At 42.7% G+C, this 19,638-nt stretch overlaps 1 protein-coding gene across 2 annotated transcripts in view; it reads right to left on the bottom strand.

The window, feature by feature from the left end:
* The window catches only part of LOC139468866 (uncharacterized), a 40,723-nt gene that overhangs the window by 5,683 nt on the left and 15,402 nt on the right, over positions 1 to 19,638 (bottom strand). Inside the window, exons 1-3 of one of the 2 annotated variants that reach the window (XM_071251003.1) lie at positions 11,845 to 11,886; positions 11,336 to 11,506; positions 10,277 to 10,540 (exon numbers count right to left, since the gene is read on the bottom strand). In XM_071251003.1, coding sequence (XP_071107104.1) covers positions 10,277 to 10,540; positions 11,336 to 11,506; positions 11,845 to 11,860 — 451 coding nt within the window. In that variant the 5' untranslated portion in view covers positions 11,861 to 11,886. Of the gene's footprint in view, positions 1 to 10,276; positions 10,541 to 11,335; positions 11,507 to 11,844; positions 11,887 to 19,638 lie in introns of those variants that run through there. The other variant, XM_071251002.1, reaches the window with a different exon arrangement.

Genomic DNA, 19,638 nt, shown 5'->3' with positions numbered 1-19,638 from the left:
TCTGACAACATTTATTTCTCTAGATACAAATATCAGAGGCAAGATTTGCAGGATGGGCTCTGTATTAAGAAACATTAATCAGTGACATTACTTACACCCTCCCCCTTCGTCTCCCCCTTGGCGAAGTACCCTGGGGGGGATGCACCTTGAACTACTGGTGATATGGCTAGAACATGCATGCAATCTCCCTACGTGGGAGAGGACAGTCGGCCGCAACCGCCCCCACTTGACCTTGCGAACCCTACCGATACCATTGGTGCCAATAACACTGACACAGATAACCCTACGGGTACCTAAAGTGACAATGACAATACCCCACACATTACACTACCAACTCCCCAACAAGGCCGCAAACAGCTAGCCACACCCACATCCAACTCGGCATCCAACTCCCACGATAACAGTTGGGATCCCGAGGATGATGTCCCACTTGCCATACTCCAAAAGAGATGGAATATGACTAATCAATCCACATCTAACACTGACACAGTAGAGGAAACACCTTTCATTGAACAGGTGTTATCGTCAAATCTTACAGGTTATGCTCAACAAAGGCGACACAGACGTAACTGAGGCTATTTATGTCTTATACGGCAGTGTTCATTACACCCTACATCCTCGGTCGCAATCACTTACATAATACGAATAACATTCAGACACACTATAGTAGTGGTGGAAGTATATCCGACACGGCTGACTGATCGACACGGCGGACGTAACATAAATATACACACCTCATTTGTTGGTGATATATCTTATATTCATGTATGAATGGTTGGAGAGGTGAAAGGACTGCGCAATCTGTTTTTTGTATAGGTGTCAACTGTTAGTAAACAGGTACAGGACAAACCGCAGACAAAAGAGCCATCACACCATTGGCTGTGGCCCTGGAGTGACACCAGGTGTTATAACGAAGGAATAGTAGTATTGTGAAGAAGAAATGAGATGGAGAGGTGTCAACTGTAGATAAACAGGTACAGGACAACCCGCAGACAAAAGAGCCATCACGCTATTGTCTGGGGCCCTGGAGAGACACCAGGTGTCATGTCGCTATGCGGCAGGGTGGCTGATGGATTCCACCGTCTGTCTGTCCCTTGATCACGGACAGACACACAAGCGTGTTCGATACCCATGGGAGGGGGATAGAGCAATCATCCTCCCTCCTACAAGTCCCGGCAGTAGTTAAAGGGCCAGCCAACCCGAGGGGAACAATGTGAGGTTATCGCGGATCCGGGGTGCTGATGTCATGTGAATATATGTACTGTAATTGTGGAGAACGAGGGTATTTGCACAGCAGAAAGAGGTATGAATGTTTCATGATTCATTCAATAAGTTATTGACTTTGTTTATGATATACCAAGCAATGGTAAACAAAGTCTTTCATACTAGAGATGATAATAAGTAGGGTATCAATCGGTTTACAAAGCAACCTTTACCTTTACACAGGGTGATGACCGACTTACTTCTCTGTTCCTGGTTGTTTCTGGTCATTGTGACCAGTAAAGCATACGCACAGGACCATGACCGCCTACACTACGGTGTACTCTTCTCAGGGAGAAGGAAACTGACAGCGTTCGACGAATAATGGACACACACATTCGCATAAGCATACCACAACCTTACTTGAGAAATCTATCATATGAATTACCAGCCTGTATGTCTCATCTTAATACCACCTGCAGAAACACACACTTTCATGTCAGCACTATACTCAATTTTGTATATAAAATCTATACACACGCCAATACTGACCTAGAAAACACAATAATATTAATCAGAGACCTAATTCCTGACACCCCTGAAATAACATCGAGAACACGAAAAACGCATAGTTTATTACCTTGGCTAGGTCAACTCGCCAAGGGAGCCTTTGGACTGACCACAGAGCGTGACCTAAAAATAGTAACTGACCACATAAGACTCATAGCAGACAAAATGCACACACGGGACATATGATTCAACACTTCCCAACATCAAATGGCCTCATACATGACACAAACCAAGGCCAGGTTTGACGGCATCGTCAAACTCATCGAAAACAACCATAAACAAACAGTACAAACAGGTGCATTTTCTCTCCAAGAAATCAAGTGGTATGAGAAGTTCTTCTCCACACTCCTACTTATGGTGGGTCGAGAAAACCAACTTGCAGCCATCGTGCAGTCCCAATCCCAGTCTCTCCTGGCAGGCATCTTTTAACTCTTAAGAGGTCGCTTGTCCCCCAACATTGTACCATTACACACACTTTTAACAACAATAACATCCATACAAGAAAACCTGGCTCATAACTACCCTGAATTCAAACTCCGATACAAGGACGCCACAATGTATTTCACAGACGTCGACGTCCATTTGGCCCGCCATAACAACATAATGTTTGTTACCCTCTTAATACCCTTAGTGTCTGACAGTAATGTGATGCGAGTATACGGGAGATCTACGTTCTCCCTACCGACTACAATAATTCGGAATGTGGCTCCATACATTGCCAAAACATGGACAGCAGGAAGTATGTGGAGCTTCAGACTGAGCAGTATGAAGCGTGTAATGGACACTCACATATACACTGCAATATACTGCCGCCAGAGTCCACGTTTGCATCACCGACTTGTACACTAGCTTTATTTCTTAACGACATCGACCTTGTACATGAATTATGTAACTTTCATTTCCTACCAAATGGCACTAAAGCGGATATGTTTGACCTCAGGTCAGGTAAGGTTGTTTTACAAAATGTACCTGATATCACTTACAGGTGTGGAAGGAAGTGTAAGGTTCATAAGGGATGTAGTCTGTGTCTTGCCCCTATGTATTGTTCATGCTCACTACATGCTAGCAATAAAACCCATCCCCACGTCCTAACGATTGCAGTATCCACAACAATGCCACTCGTATCGAATATCCGGTAAACATTGGGTTCTTGCGTCATTTCTTCGATACAGACCAAATCAAAAACACCATTCAAACATTGTTAGCACAGGAACCGATTCAATACAGAACCGCACCCCTCTGTTGGGCAAACGCTACTTTCAACAAAAACTAAAAAACACTGACAAACAACTGAGTGTTAACCTTAAACACGTGGTGGCACAAGCAAAGGCAGATCAGATTATATATACTGATCCCTCTGACCCGTTGTTTATAAATTCCCTGACCGGACAGTCCGATACATTCGGTTGGACTAACCCGTTTACTTATCTAAACATGGCAATGTGGGGAATATTGATTATCTTTGGGTTCATACTATTTACCATGAATCGTAGAATTGGCCTCCTGCGGGTCCAACTACTAGCCCGAGGTATTACTGCGGTGACCGTATCAACAACGCCGGACATATTAGTTTGGACTCCCTCCACACCTGGCACTGCAGCCAACTCTACACCGTCCATACTTACTCGTATTCAAGAGTATCTCAAACTGGAAATAATCATGCTAATGCTCATGTTCCTGGTTGTCCTCATGTTAAGCCTTTACATATACAAACTCAAAACAAGAGTGGTGTCCACACTCCACATTAGCTTTTCATCCGGTACCGAGTCTGTTTGTCTGAAAGTTGCCGTGATCTGTGCCCCACCTCTTGTTCTATTCCTCTCTGACCAGGATTATTCACCTTCATTGGTGGCCATCAATGACAGTCACCGGTTGTTCTCTGACCAACTTACGATTACATGGCCAGGGAACAACTTGTCAGTAATTAACCTAATCTCACAAACGCGCCTTGTCCTCCCTCCCAACCTCACTGTATCAAAACTAGTGGCAAGAAAATTGAAACGACTACTTAAGTCCCATTATATAACTAGCCTGTACTTGGTCAACGCCAATGTCCATTACTTGGTCAAGGCAGTTGAAAAAACCAACCAACCAGGCCCACCACCCAGTTATACCCATCGCTTGTACCCCTCTCTGCAAACATAAATATTTACCTGATGACTTTGTACCATTGTAATTACGAGCTACGGCAGTAGCATATGTACAAATGTAAATGATTTCTGTGTTCTCATCGGTATATTGTAACGTTGGCACATGTAGTTCAGAAGAAGTCGTTTGAATAAATTGTTGACGTACAGACGACGGACGGGCGGACGGACAGACGACGGACGCCACGGTATGGTACGGTATAAGCTCACCTGGGTCCTTCGGATAAGCTCAGTCTGGGCCAGACAATCCAGTGATGGACATCATGAGCATCGATCACTCGGGTCGATAATCTCGAAAAATGAGCTCAAGACAAACCAGATTAAGAGGCAGATAGAATGGAGTGAGTGCGTGAGTTTAGTTTAACGCAGCTCTCAGTGCTTCAGTGATATTGGGCCTTATTTGGCTTCATGTAAGAGGAAAACCTGAAGTGGTACCAAGAGACGCCCCTGTGCACCGCAAATTACAAAGCTTTTGACAACACGGCCACCTGTGCCCAAATAGCATAACAATTAAAACATACACGAGATCCGTTCACATAAAGCACCAGCTTGGAACAACTCGGTTGAATGGACATGGCCCAGGACGTTTCACTCTTCCCAATGAATACGTCGAGAAGGCTGATTCTATTACATCTCTTCGCAGGTCACCGGTGTAACTGAACAGACAGTTGCATAATCTATGAGTTGTTCAAGAAGCGTGTCATGTTTTTTGATAGTCCACCCAGATGATGTGTCAACAAGTCATTTATGCCAGGTCGTCCAACTATCGGATGAGCGGCCTGTTTCAGAATGATGATACCCGAATCCACAGCATACAAGCAGATTGTTCCAAGGAGAATATAACTTACTCATCTGAAAGTCTATTATTTTAAAGCTATCTCATTTAAAGATTATGTTATCGCACCTATACTCTAATACGGTTTTGGTACATAACGGCCCCAGACAGTCAAACTGCCACCTAGCATGCTGCAACATACACTGTGAAAAATGTGTTTAGAATGTTAACACAGACAAGACATGTTTAGATTTAAACATGATTATGAATGTGTCTAAATCCTAAACGGAATGCACATTTGATGTGTTTTTTCTGAACGTATCTGGGTCTAAACACATGAAATGAGCTCGTTTTCTCAAAGCCTAAACACAACATCCCCATAATCTAAACATGTTAACCACCCCCAACGACGCTAAGAAATACATAGAAAGCACCCCTATTTTAAATTACCTACAATGAATGTCGAGGGAGTATACACATTAAGACCTGATACACGTTCAATTGTTGAACACAATCCAAAACGTGTCAAAATTATGGGACAAGGAGCGGGTTTAAGTTGATGTTTAGGATCTAAACACATGTTCTGGTGTATGGTTTAGATTCCAGTCCTCGGGTGGCCGTTCCGGATATCATGAACTCCAGCTTTGTGCAGCACCCAGGCAACTATTTCAAAAACAACGATTCATTTATTTCACTATAAAACATGTTTTAGAGCCTTAACACAGACCACAGGGCGCCCCTTGTCCCATAATTTTGACGAATTTAGGCCTTCACGTGATACATATAGTGTTTGACTCGGGAAGATACGGGGTAGAATAGGTCTTCAGCAACCCATGCTTGCCGTATAAAGCGACTATGCGTGCCGTAAAAGGCGACTAACGGTATCGGGTGGTCAGGCTCGCTGACTTGGTTGATGCAGGTCATCGATCCCAATTGCGTGGATTGATGCTCATGATGTCAATCACTGGATTGGATTGGATCAACCAGACTCGATTATTTACAGACCGACAGGGCGGCAGGGCGGGCGCCATGTCAAATACCATATCACTCGCTTCAATTTGGCAGACAACACAGGTGTTTCGATACACACGAACCACCCTACAATATCCGTAATATTGAGCAGGGGAACAAAAAGTCAACAACAACACCCGAAGAATAGTTTAAATGAACCAAAAGAAGCAAACACGAACCGTAAATGGAAATGACCATTCAGTATTTCTATGCGTTTACTTGAAGTAATGACGTTGAAGTTGATAAAACCCACGAGAACGAATATGGGGCTGAAAACCTAGAAACAATCAGAAAGAATCTGGGATGCGAATCCACGATCATGGGACTTTGGTTCATCCAATGGAGGCAGCACCGAACAGCAAATTGATGTGTTTTAGACAACTGGGTCACCCATACCCCTAAAATAGATAAAGATCAGTAGAGAAACCGAATAGTTACGATCGCATCCTCAATCTGTGTGGTTGCTCACCAGCTCACAACAAATCTGCAGTTTAATTCCAAACAAGTATTTGTCACAGAGTGACGAAATATCCCCCGCCTGTACACCATAGTACCAAATATGAAGACAATCCAGCGATTAGTTCTTGAGATATTGTGGCAACACCGTTTTCCAACTCCAAAAACAGATTTGCCTGCTGTGACCTTGAAAATGGGGTCAAGGTCACCAAATCTGACAGGTGTATGCGGTGTCTGTATATACACTATACTTCCAAATATGAAGACAATCCAGAGATTAGTTCTTGAGATATCGCGGCAACACTGTTTTCTAACTCCAAAAGCAGATTTGCCTGCTGTGACCTTGAAAATGGGATCAAGGTGACCAAAACCGACTGGTGTATGCGGAGTCTGTATATACACCATAGTTCCAAATATGAAGACAATCCAGTGTTTAGTTCTTGAGATATCGCGGCAACACCGTTTTCCAACTCTAAAAGCAGATTTGTCTGCTGTGACCTTGAAAATGGGATCAAGGTCACCAAAGCCGACTGGTGTCTGCGGAGTCTGTATATACACCATAGTTCCAAATATGAAGACATTCCAGAGATTAGTTCTTGAGATATTGCGGCAACACCGTTTTCCAACTCCAAAAGCAGATATGCCTGCTGTGACCTTGAAAATGGGGTCAAGGTCACTAAAACCAACTGGTGTCTGCGGAGTCTGTATATACACCATAGTTCCAAATATGAAGACAATCCAGAGATTAGTTCTTGAGATATTGCGGCAACACCGTTTTCCAACTCCAAAAGCAAATATGCCTGCTGTGACCTTGAAAATGGGGTCAAGGTCACCAAAACCGACTGGTGTCTGCGGAGTCTGTATATACACTATAGTTCCAAATATGAAGACATTCCAGAGATTAGTTCTTGAGATATTGCGGCAACACCGTTTTCCAACTCCAAAAGCAGATATGCCTGCTGTGACCTTGAAAATGGGGTCAAGGTCACCAAAACCGACTGGTGTCTGCGGAGTCTGTATATACACCATAGTTCCAAATATGAAGACAATCCAGTGTTTAGTTCTTGAGATATCGCGGCAACAAACAGGTGGGACGTACGTACGGACGTACGTACGGACGGACGTACGGACGGTCGTGAATACTATATCCCCCGCTTCGCGCTTTCGCGCGGCGGGGGATAATAAACTAGTAGCATATACTAGGTGAATTATTTGAAAAGTTGGAGTTATGCCATGAAAACATTGACTTTCTAGATATACTTCAAGACATGTGTCATATATATGTAGACTACATGAAGCAACTGTCAAGATTGGTTGGATAGCTCAGCATACATTAACATTATGGGTACATTGACGTTCTTACACCACAAGACCGGGTTAGAATAGGTCTTCAGTAACCCATGCTTGCCGTAAAAGGCGATTATGCTTGTCGGAAGAGGTGACCAACGGGATCGGGTGGTCAGGCTCGCTGACTTGGTTGATGCATGTCATCGATCCCAATTGCGTGGATCGATGCTCATGATATTAATCACTGGATTGTCTGGTCCAGACTCGATTATTTAAAGACCGCCGTCATATAGCTGGAATATTGCTTAGTGCAGCGTTAAACAACAAACAAACAAACCAAATCTTACACCATAATGGTGGATCCGATGAAGTAATACTAAATGTTATTACTCGCCCGTCGTACAATGTTTCAAGTTCCTTTTCACGTGACTATTTAACAGGAATGGCGATACATACAGCGATACGTTGTAAGATGTATTCGCATATTGGCAACAGAACACACGTGAAAGCAGTGATCCCACCCAGGAGAGAACAAATTCCCACCACACAACCCACACATGTCTATGCATGGTTCACTCCATATACGTAGCATTACATGCCCTTCCCAAACAGGAACACATTCCCACGCACACAACGTATGGGTGTCAAGGATACAACAGATTATTTCCGGGATTATCATAAGTTTTGTTTGTTTGTTTATTGTTTAACGCCGCACTATGCAATATTCCAGCTATATGACGGCGGTCTGACCAGACTATCCAGTGATTGACGTCATGAGCATCCATCCACGTAATTTGGATACGATGACATGCATCAACCAAGTCAGCGGGCTTGACCACCAGATCCCGTTAGTCGCCTTTTACGACAAGCATAGTCGCCTTTTAAGGCAAGAGTGTTTCCTCCATAGCCTTAGAACCGTGACAGATAGGTTGGAAAAACCCTCAACATTCATGTAAGCAAAATGTGTGGAAAATGAGGAAAATGGAAAATCAGGACGTGACAAGGGGCATAACGTTTTTCTGAAGAGTAAACAAATATGTTATCGGGTTAGCATAAGGGACCAGTATATCTACAAATCATGTAGGGTTTAAAGTGTGAAAGTGTGACTAGTTTGGGTACTCACTCATGTTTTCTATTATTAATAGCCCCCGTGTTCAGTTGACCAAAGATCAGTGTTATTGAATCGGTCCTACTTTTACCGACAACAACAATCCCAAATCAAACACACAGACATGATTGCTTCCTCATAGCCTGCTAGTTTACATACTCTACAGTAAATCTGAATATCCCTGGATTCACAGAAACATTTACACTTGTCTGTTACTCTATACCATACACGATAAGGTAATACGAATAACGTACAGCACGGCTCCAACACCTTCGCTGAAAGAGGAAGTGCATTGTGTTTCAAGCTGATAAGAACGTAGCTACATACAAATGCGATTGCATAATGTGGACTTTCAGCGGGTGACTCTCAAGGATATGTGTGTTCATCGTGACTCTCTTTCCGTTATATTTACTCCGGTAGTGTGTAGACTGGAACAGGGGAGGGACCCTGAGGACTGGTCTCTTAACACGACAAAACACAAGAAAATCACACACGCTAAAACAATATATTTCGATGAATGCCCTACCCCTTCTAATATCAATCTTCATAAATAGTATTAATTATTATATATTATAAAACAGATCAGTCGTATATAACGGTGACTGGACACTGAACAGGACATCCTGTGTAAAAGTAATTTGTTTTGTGTAAAATTTGAGACAAAATTATTTTCCCACTGTGTGGAACAATGATGTTTACGTTAGCGACCCCCTCAAAGATGATATGGATTTCAAGCTCGCTGACACATCACCCGTTGAGGGTGCAGGGCGCCAAAGTACCAACACCACTTGGGTTACGAACACGACGCGCTGAATACCAAACTGACTCCCCTCTCATCTATTGTCGAATCGTCAAAACCTGGGCACGTTCACAATCAGGGAAGTTACAAAGAAAAAGAACCTTCTGAAATAATGGATACAACACCCTCTAGTGGGATAATTACAAATACATCCTCGGTGTACCTTGCAAGAGGATGTAGTAATGTTTGTTGTTTTACCTACGGACGTCGTAGTCAGCACTATTCAATTAATGTCGACTCTGAGCCAGGCGATTGCTGACAAAGGTCTCATGCCGTCGATGCACATCAGGGGTTGGGGAGTTAACTGAGTGTTAAAGTCAAGTTTCCACTCTTTGACGAACTAGGCTGGATCTCAGCGCCACCAGTGGACATTACGAGGTAAGTCCCTTCGATGACCATCCTATTGACCAATCAAATTTCACCGCTCATATCACTTGTGCTTCAAACAAAATGGCGGCGCCCAGTCAAGACTATCTGATCGATGATCAAGATCAATGAAGTTATAAAACGGGTCTTACCTCCCGAAGTGCATCAAATCACGTGAGCACCAAGAAAACATGAAAAGATTTGGGAAATACCTGTTGACGCACAGTACACATGCTTTAAATTTCCTGCAATGGACCGAAATCTGCACGTTGAAATCCACGTTGTTTTCGAACCGGATGCCGATTTCGTTTCGCCATTTTGATTGGACTATGCATTGCCTCGTTAGTTCTGCCAACATATAACTCCATAATTCTAGCCTAGTTCGGCAAGGGTGGAAACTGGACTTTTACAGTCAGTTAACTCCCTTGGCTCGGGAAGATGTGAATATCAGTGACACACTGGCACCCAACCACACACTAACCGTAGGGCTATGTGCAGAGCCGAGTGACAGCTATGACCAACTGTCCAGGAATGAAAACAGTTGTCTATACACCTACCGTCAGGGGAATCAGGGAGGGAGGGTGGTGAATCTTCACACTGAGCATGGACAGGACTTGGGATATACGTCACTGTAGGGTGAGGTGCAGGAGGTTCCTGTGGTAGCTGTTGGTGGCCACATGGACCACGCTGCAGATGCCGACAATACAGTGACGACACGGTAATGGCGGCAAGGATGATGATGATGGTGAAGACTGTTGCAACAGCAACAACTACCACACGGCCATTGGTCATTGATGTTGGCTGAACTCGATCTGTAAGTGCTGAAAATATTAAGATGGGAAAGCGTGTAATCTTATTAATTAAAGAATTTAAAAATACATTACATACACTGCGCCACTTTACCCATCAAAGTACACAAGACATTGCATGACATATCACCAACAAACAATATTGTAAACAAGCGGATGAGTGGAAAACACTTCCCCTAATATCAGGGACTACTGAGTTTTATTGAGTAGTTTTACAAGTTGCACAAATCAATACTTGTCAAGGGCATAATGTTATCTTATTATTCTGAAGAGCAAACAAATACGTTTTTATCACGTTGGAGTTTCAGTATAACCAGTGTATAAATCATGCAAGTATTAAAGTGTGGAATGACGGGCACTTGCCTGCCTGTGAAGGGCTATCGTGTGTGTAGAACCAGTAGGCCAAAGATCAGGGTTTATGTTCATAAATCAGTCCTACATTTAAAGGCAATACAAATCTCCAAATCAAAATGCATTATTGCTTCCCTATAGGCTGCCTGACTATGAATATAATACAATGAGTTATAAATCTGAATTTTAGTTGAATCACTTGAACATTATACATGTTACAATAAGGTACAGAAGAGCTTTTAACAAAAGATTACATGAAATATTCCAATCACTTCAAGACAAACATGGATACTGAATTTCCATCCGAGAGCGTGAAAGCTACCAGCACTGATTTGGTGCTGACAAACGAACCGAGCATGCAGGACAAGACTACTCGTCTAATTGACCATCATACCTGAACAATAGCCTTACAGAAATGGAATGGCGTATGTAGGTATTATACAAAGCCATTGTCACCTTTAGCGCAGTAGATCCGACACTCGACAGACCTTCTTCTCTTCCTCTCCTGCAGGCAGTTCTTCTCACAGGTCACACATCTGGACAGTCTCCGGTCAAAATGGCTCCCGGGGTCACAAGGGGGCGTGGTCGCCGGACTGGGAACAGTACTAGTTGTTGATTGGCCATAATCTGGAGAATTCAACACAGACAAATCTGTGAAAGCCTGATTTTATTGGTGGTACTTTGTGTGTACCGCTTTTGTACGAGTTGTTTCACTCCAAAACGAAACATCCTCCTATAACCTTGACGACCTTATATGTTTCATAAATGTCAATGCAAGAGAATGACCAGTCTTGACTGTCATCCGAAACAGATTCCATTTTACGTAAAACAAGCAAACAAGCTGTGACAATTATATGAATAGACCACTTAAATGACAGTGATGACACCAGGTGTTCGCGAAAATGGTCAGTATGACTGTCCTCGTCTGTAAAGAGTAAGAATTCAATGTAACATGCATTACATACATGTGGCGGATAACATTATCAGACATATTCGGCATCTCTTCATGTCCGATACCATTTTAACTCCCGAATTTCATTCATATGTTTTGTGTGAAGACAACCAGGGCGTGTCCACATGAATTAGCAGTGTCCAAACATGTATGAGATGAGATGTATGAGATATTACGAGATCGAGGGTGTACACGAACCTTCAGCTCGTAAACTCCCGCACAATGCTGGTTACACAAGTAACAAATTCATCATTACAGGTTCACACGTTACAAAGAATCATTTCAGTGACATATTGTGTCATTTTACAGCCATCGGACCTCCTGATTGGTAAAAGTCGAAAAACAGGGCCAGTAATGACGTCAAATAAGATTTCTGACGTCATGACATCCGTATGCATTGTATGTTTCTTTTCTAAGGCCCCGTTCTACAAAGCGATCTTAGGGAGTGTCCCGAGGGTATGCTAAAGGATGGGACTTACTATCGTCTCAGCGCTACGATCGCTTTGTGAGGGGCCCCGGACGGATGCACACGTCTAAGAGGCAGGAAGAAACAAATATGCACGACTTGAGCACATCGGTGTTACAGAACTGTGTTTCTTCTCGATGTTAATCAATGCATCATATTACAGAGGATTAATATATATCACTGGGCTTTTGTGATACTACCACTTCGACCAATATGTCGCATGTGAAAACAAACACTTTCGCTCGTTAAATATGTTTTCAGACACACACAAAAGTGTTTAATAATATATTTTTGCTAATTTCGTCCATGAGGTAATCACTGTTTCACGTGTGAAGTGGGTGAGTGAGTTAAAAATTACCGTCACATTGGCAATGCGACGAACGTGTAAAAGTTGAACATTATAGCCGTATAAAGAAGCAACAGATTTGTGGGGTTTTCTCCACTTAATTGACATGCGGGTTAAATACACGATGCTGCCTGGGTGTTGTCAGACATTAGTCGCACAGTGGGATGCCGACCGCATGGCCGCTGTCCTTAGGTTTCATGCTTGGTGTTATTTGTCTTACAATCGAATGTTGTGTCGATCCTTCTGCGTGTGAGTGAGTTGGGCTTAACGCCGCTTGTAACAGTATTACAGTTATATCGCGGCGTGTCAGATTAATGTGGGAGGAAAGCCCGAAGTGATGCAGGTCTCAGAAGTTTACCACTTCGGTGAAACCCACGAGCACGGGTATGGTGCTGACAAACCTAGAAACATAATCGGGGCGAACCGGAATTCGAACCCACAATCATAGGTTTCTGGCGCGTCCGAAGGGACGCAACTCTGCACAGCGAATCGCGGCGCCTTAGACGACTGGGTTTGTCATGGCCAACCACCCGACATGGATGGTGTCATCGTAAGGCATTTCCTTCATTGAAGTATCTGAGATTTGTGACCCTCAACGTAAAAAAAATGTTTATAAAATATAAACCGTACATTGTGTTTTGTTTTAGATGTTTTATTGCACCTTTTTGAGATCACTTGTTGATCATTTTTCGCAATACCTCACGAATGTATTGTGGGACCCTCAGTCGTGTTAGCATAAACGAGAAGAGTGGGATGTACTTCATTAGCTCGTCGAACGACAAACATATTATTCCACAGTTTGATTTGTTCAGTTTTGCTGACAAGTTACAGTTTGTTGTTAAACGCAGCAGTCGTCAAACTTCCAGCAAAATGTCGGCGGTCTGTAAATAATAGAATCTGGATCAGACAATCCAGTGAGCAGACTATTATAAGCATAGAGCGACGCAACCAAGTCAGCGAACCTGACCATCCGATCCTGGTGGTCTCCTCTTACGGTTAATAAAAACCAATTCTAGCCCGATTTTCACGGAGGCAACATTTACTATAGATTATTGTCAGGTAGGATGCTAAAAGAATAAGAAATTGCATACTACTTCAAACGTTACGTATACGTTAGATTCGTCGAGTAGAAGGCGTCTGCCTTCAAGTTAAATGAGATTGCAATAGTTCATACGATGCAATAGTTGGAAATTCTATCAGAAGAAAGAAATCGTCCCACAAAATGATTGAAAGAAATATGTACGCTGCCACAATAACATTCCTGCAAGGTGTTTTTCCTTTTAAAAATCACACAAATATTTAGGCTCCTAGTTTTAATTTTATAAATCAAGTTTTGCATCTGTACCAGTAAATGATATCTAGTCTCCAAAAAAGTCCCACCCCCTTCCCTAGAACATCAAATTGTCCGTGCCTTAACACTTTGCATAATTGTATGTTAAGTACACTACTTTGCATGCTTACAGGCTGAATTGGAATCCAATACACAACCAGGGAACATATTTTAGCAGAAATTAAAGTAACTAGGTATTCTCTGCTGATGTAAATGGACAGCTATGGCCACCGCCCTGTCATCAAGTATTTCCAACAGAAAGGGCCAGCTCGAACAGCCATCCATGCAGGCATGGACAACTCTAGGGGATGGTGCTCCTTCCTTTGCCACAGTTACCAAGTGTCCAGCTGAGTTCAAGAAGGGGACAAACATCCTCAAAGATGATCCATGATCCAAAATCAGGAAGACCTTCAACTGCCACCATGAAGGAAATACAATGTATAGATAGAATACATAATTCATGATATGGTCATGGATAATCCACTATTCACTACACGCCACACACCCATTACACAGGGTTTCTCCTATGAGATAGATGAAAACATTCAGAGGAATAATCTGAGCACGATAAAGGTTTCAGCACGCAGGGTTCCTAGGCTTCTGATTCCTGATAAAAACTGCTCCGATATCATCTCATCATCTCTCCTGAGAATATAGCTTGTTTGACATCGGTATAAGGATATATATAGAAAGTCGTCTCTACAGTAAATAAAGAACTTACTATCCATAAATTGTCTACTTTGCCATCCCTCAACGTTTAAGTAATGCCTATCAAACAATGCAGAGATTGCGTGGTTTTGAAGCAGACCCAACACATTTTGTTGACCGACTTGTAACCACAGATAGGTCTTGGGTTCAGCACTATCAGCCAGCGACTACATACATACAACAGGTCAAAGCAGTCGAAACATCGAACGTGTTCACTCTGAAGAAGGCAAAGTCTGTTCTATCAGCTGGTCATGTGATGGCTTCGGGCTTCTGGGATTTCAAAGGAATCCTACTGGTGGGCGTCTACCTCCCAAAAGGTGAGACCATTAATGGACGACATTAGGCTACCTAATCAGTTTATGCACCTACGTGAGAATAGCAAGGCTAAAAAGTCGAAGAAAACTCCTTAAGGTGCATCAGCTTGATGTCGCTACGGCTGCATTGCATGACTGTGACCGAGCTCAAATTTATTTTAGGAACCAACTCATCAACGCAGACCATCGTAATACCAGAGGCACTTTGGGAAGATATGGGCATGTTCAATCCACGTGTGTGTCATATATATCTATATATATACACACAGTGTAGACAATTATAATTGGATACTTTACTTTACAGCTAAAACAAGGAGTGATCGGCGGGTCAGCTGCCTATTATTAAAGTTACACAATGGAAACTTAGACACTGTACCATGACATTGTAGAAGAGATGTGAAGGATTGGTTGGGTACTTACCCTCGGACAGCCGCTAGGCACGTTGGCCGACTGTCGCCTCTAAGATGCCGCCTGGTCATTATGTAGCTGTATTTGTCAAATTGCGAATAAAATGTTGTTAAACTGACGTGTATTGGTTCAAAGGTGTTTGAGAAGATAGAACAGGACACGGCATAAGCTCATTTGGCATTCAGGTGAGCTCAAAGGTCTTTGGCATATTTGAAGGGGAGGCTAATATTGCTTGATTAATTAGAGTGATAGAGCCGCATGTAGCAATATGTTACCGCCATCACGACAGGGAAGCCAGAAACGGGCTCCACACACTGAACCGCCTCCATGGTCTAGTGGTAGAGCGTCCACCCGGAGAGCGGAAGGTCCGATCCCCGGCCGCGTCATACCAAAAGACGTTAAAGATGGTACTTGTTGTTACCCTGTCTGGCGCTCGGCATTAAGGAGCTAAAACAAGGACTGGTCGTCTCGGAGTCAGTATTCTGTTTCTGTCTGGGGTAATCATGTTAAACTGCAGCATGCTATTTCAGTGTGCTAGCACTATAAATCGGCTTCAGTCCGGACTTGTACAAGCAGCCACACACACACACGCACACACACACACACACGCACGCGCACGCACGCACGAACGCAGGCACGCTATATAAGTGCAATAACCTTGGACGCGACGTTAAACCCCGTTTCACCTCACCTCACCTATTTATACCAGGGATCGAACCCGGGGCTTCGGCGTGACCACAGGACGCTCTCACCTCTGGGTTACCCCACCTCCCATGATAAATTAAAATTGAGTTTGCCAAAACAAAAGCAGCCCTCTCAACGCCATTCCTAGAGGGTACCAAACAAGATATCCCACCATCCGTGTGCCATTCCAATGTGATACTATTACCTTAGGTCTAATGCAAGAACTTTAAAACAGAAAATCGTATACACACTTCCATTTGGGGACGATACACGTTATAACAATGCAACCGGAAATCCCCATACTCTATATCTCCAGGGCTTGCACTTCGGTAAACCTACACTAACCCTTGGACCCATTCACAAGATATCTATTTACCTGCCCTTGATTTTTATTAACATTTTACCGACCAATCAAACGTGGAGAAAAAAGAAAACGGGTTAGGAAAGTAACTCGTATTTCCTAGAAACCAAAGCCATCGCCAATTGTTATAGTCATGAAGACATCCTTTCCATCACAAACATTTCTGAGGGCATTATTTGGCGTGTCAAAGTTCTCGCAAACTTGATATGGCCAACCCAACATTGAGGCTGGTTGTAACTCGCATTCTGATTGGTACGTTAGACCTAGTACCGTCGCCAATCAAACTGGCTAAAGGAAATCAAGGGCAGATAATTTAAGATCGTGAAAACCTCGTGAAAGGGTCCAGGGGTTAGTGTTGGTTTACCAACTGCGATGCACTGGATACGGTACACTTGACAAGACAAATGCAGTATCTTCTCCGAATTCCAAACTTTGCACTGCACCTCTCCTATTAATGAAGAAAGCGCTGTAAAAAGTAAAAAAACAAACATTTTAAGTGACGTGTACAAATTCTTATTTTCTAATAAAATGTACATATGAAAATCAAACTTTGCACAGCTCCCCTTCTATCAGTATTGAAACTGTTCCCTAAATTTGAAAGGACTCCAAGCAGTAATTTTCCAATTATAGATCGCATAAATGTTTATGTAAAACAATTCTACGTATAAAAATGAAAAATAGCTGTATTTTTTCAGAAAATCCAAACATTGAAATAAAACTTAGCACTGCACCTCTCCTATTGGTATAGACCATGTTCACAAAGTTTGAAAAGATCTACGCAGTTGTGTTCAAGTACGGACGGACGGAATTCCTCGGTATAACTATATAAGAAAAAAGTTGCACTACTGATTAAATTATATCAGTTCTGGTTGGGTAAAACTCATGTCTAATGCAAAGCATCATAAAACAGAATATCCATGCCTTTATCTTCCTTCATATAAAAAGAGGTAATCACTTCCGGTCCCTCAATGACCTGGAACCTCATTTACAACCAATCACATACTAGAGAAATTTTAGGATGCATGTTCTAATAAACATGTTACACAAAAGCAAGGGTTGGATCAGAACACGAAGCAGTTGCCTTAAAAAAGACCGTTCAAGTGACCAGGGATGAAGGTCGCTTAAAATCTTTCAATAAGACTGATGTGTACCACAATATCCTATTAAAGTGGACACTGTTGGGTTAATGAAGGCATAGTGCAATTTGGAATGTATGCCATTGAAAGCGAATGTGACCTTCATTTTCAGTTAGAAGTATTTCCCTTTGGGGAATTTAAGGAAACAACGAAAAATAAAGCATGTGCTCCTTAATGAAAGTAGGTCACTGTGACCTATTACCAAATTAGATTCTCATTCATAAATATTCAAATAGTTTCACAACAACATTGCATAAGACATATCAGCTGAAGGTGAGGTGAGGTGAGGTGAGGTGAAATGTGGTTTAACGTCGCGTTCAAGATTATTGCACTCATATAGCGACGTGCACGCATGTGTGTGTGGCTGTTTGTTGTGGTCCGGACTGAAGCCGATTTTATAGTGCTAGCCGACTGAGATACCATGCAGCAGTTTGACATGAATACCCCACTCAGACACAGTACACCGACTCCGAACCAATCAATCCTTGTTTCAGCCCCTCAATGCCGAGCTCTAGGCAGGGTAACAACAAGTACCATCTTTTAACGTCTTTTGGTATGACGCGGCCGGGGATCGAACCATGGACCTTCTGCTCTCCGGGAGGAGCCTCTACCACTTGTCCTGACAGACGGACGATCAGCTGAAGATAGAGTTTGGTGCAAATGGCAAGCTTAATTTACCTTCACTGTGACCTTGACCTTATACGTAGGTCACAACCTTCCACCTCATTCCCGCCCTGAGGATGACACGTATCAAGTTGCCCTGACCTACAGCATATCCTTCTAGAGTTAGGCGGTACACATTTTTTCTGGTCATGGCCATGAAAATGACCCTGACCCTTCATAGGATTGATGAATAATATGCCAGAAATTTCTCAGGGCTGTTAAGTTGTCTTTCATGAATTAATTATATCCCTGAATTCTCGAAGCACCATGTTGTAAAAGAACCCGCAGTGGTGGCGGCAGCGGCCAAATACAAGCAATATTTTAAATGGTCCTGCCTTATTAACATCTAAGTGAGGATGTGCCGAATTTTATTAGTGTTGTCAAACATTGGATTATGGTATGAAAAGTGTACATATGGATAAAAAGTGTTGGGCGACATATCCCACAATCAGAATTCCATGATATTAATTATCAAGTACTGTCAAGATATACAAACATGTGCTCATAGACTCTGCCATCACCCTCTTTTGAAAAGCAATAGTCATCGAGTATTCTCCACCTGATCCGACGTGGGTAGTAGATCAACTAAAAACTAAAAGTCGCATAATTAGGTCCACACTTGCAGAAATGGATATAAATTCAAATATCAAGCATTAAGCTGTTGAACTGAAAAAAATATTATTTAGTAGATAAAATGTTCAGTTTCAAAACACCAGAAGAACAATTCACCACATTTCTTGGTGCAGGTGAAAATGTACAGGGTCTTTTTAGGTGAAGTGAGGCGAGGTGAAATGGGGTTTAACTTTGAGTCCAAGCTTGTTGCACTTATATGTAGCGACGTTTGTTTGTTTGTTGTCCAACACCGCACTCAGCAGTATATCAGCTACATGACGGCGGTCTGTAAATAATCGAGCCTGGACCAGACCATCTTCCCGAGGCAAGAGAGTTAACTGACTTGAAAAGTCCAGTTTCCACCCTTACCGAACTAGGCTGGAATTCCTGGGCTCGATCATAGTGCCACCAGTGGCTGTTACGAGTTATGTCCCTTCTAAGTCTTTCCTATGGACCAATCAGATTCAACCTCTCGTATCACTTGCATTTGCTTCAAACAAAATGGCGGCACCCAGTCAATACGATCTGATCGATAATCAAGGTCAATACTGTGATAAAACGGATCTTACATCGCGAAGTGCATCAAATCACGTGAGCACCTTGATTAAGATTTGGAAAATATGTATTAACACCGAGTTGGCCGTACACATGCTTTGCAAATCCTGCAATCGACCAAAATCTGCATGACAGTTTACGAACCAGATTTCGATTTCACTGCGCGATTTTAAGTCCAGCTAAAATCTAACTCCATAATAAGATCTTAATTCGGCAAGGGTGGA

The sequence above is a fragment of the Haliotis cracherodii genome, unplaced genomic scaffold (genome assembly GCF_022045235.1).
Source record: "Haliotis cracherodii isolate W230 unplaced genomic scaffold, xgHalCrac1.p SCAF_2, whole genome shotgun sequence".
Classification (NCBI taxonomy): Eukaryota; Metazoa; Mollusca; class Gastropoda; order Lepetellida; family Haliotidae; genus Haliotis; species Haliotis cracherodii.
This window is presented reverse-complemented; position numbering and strand designations above follow the sequence as displayed.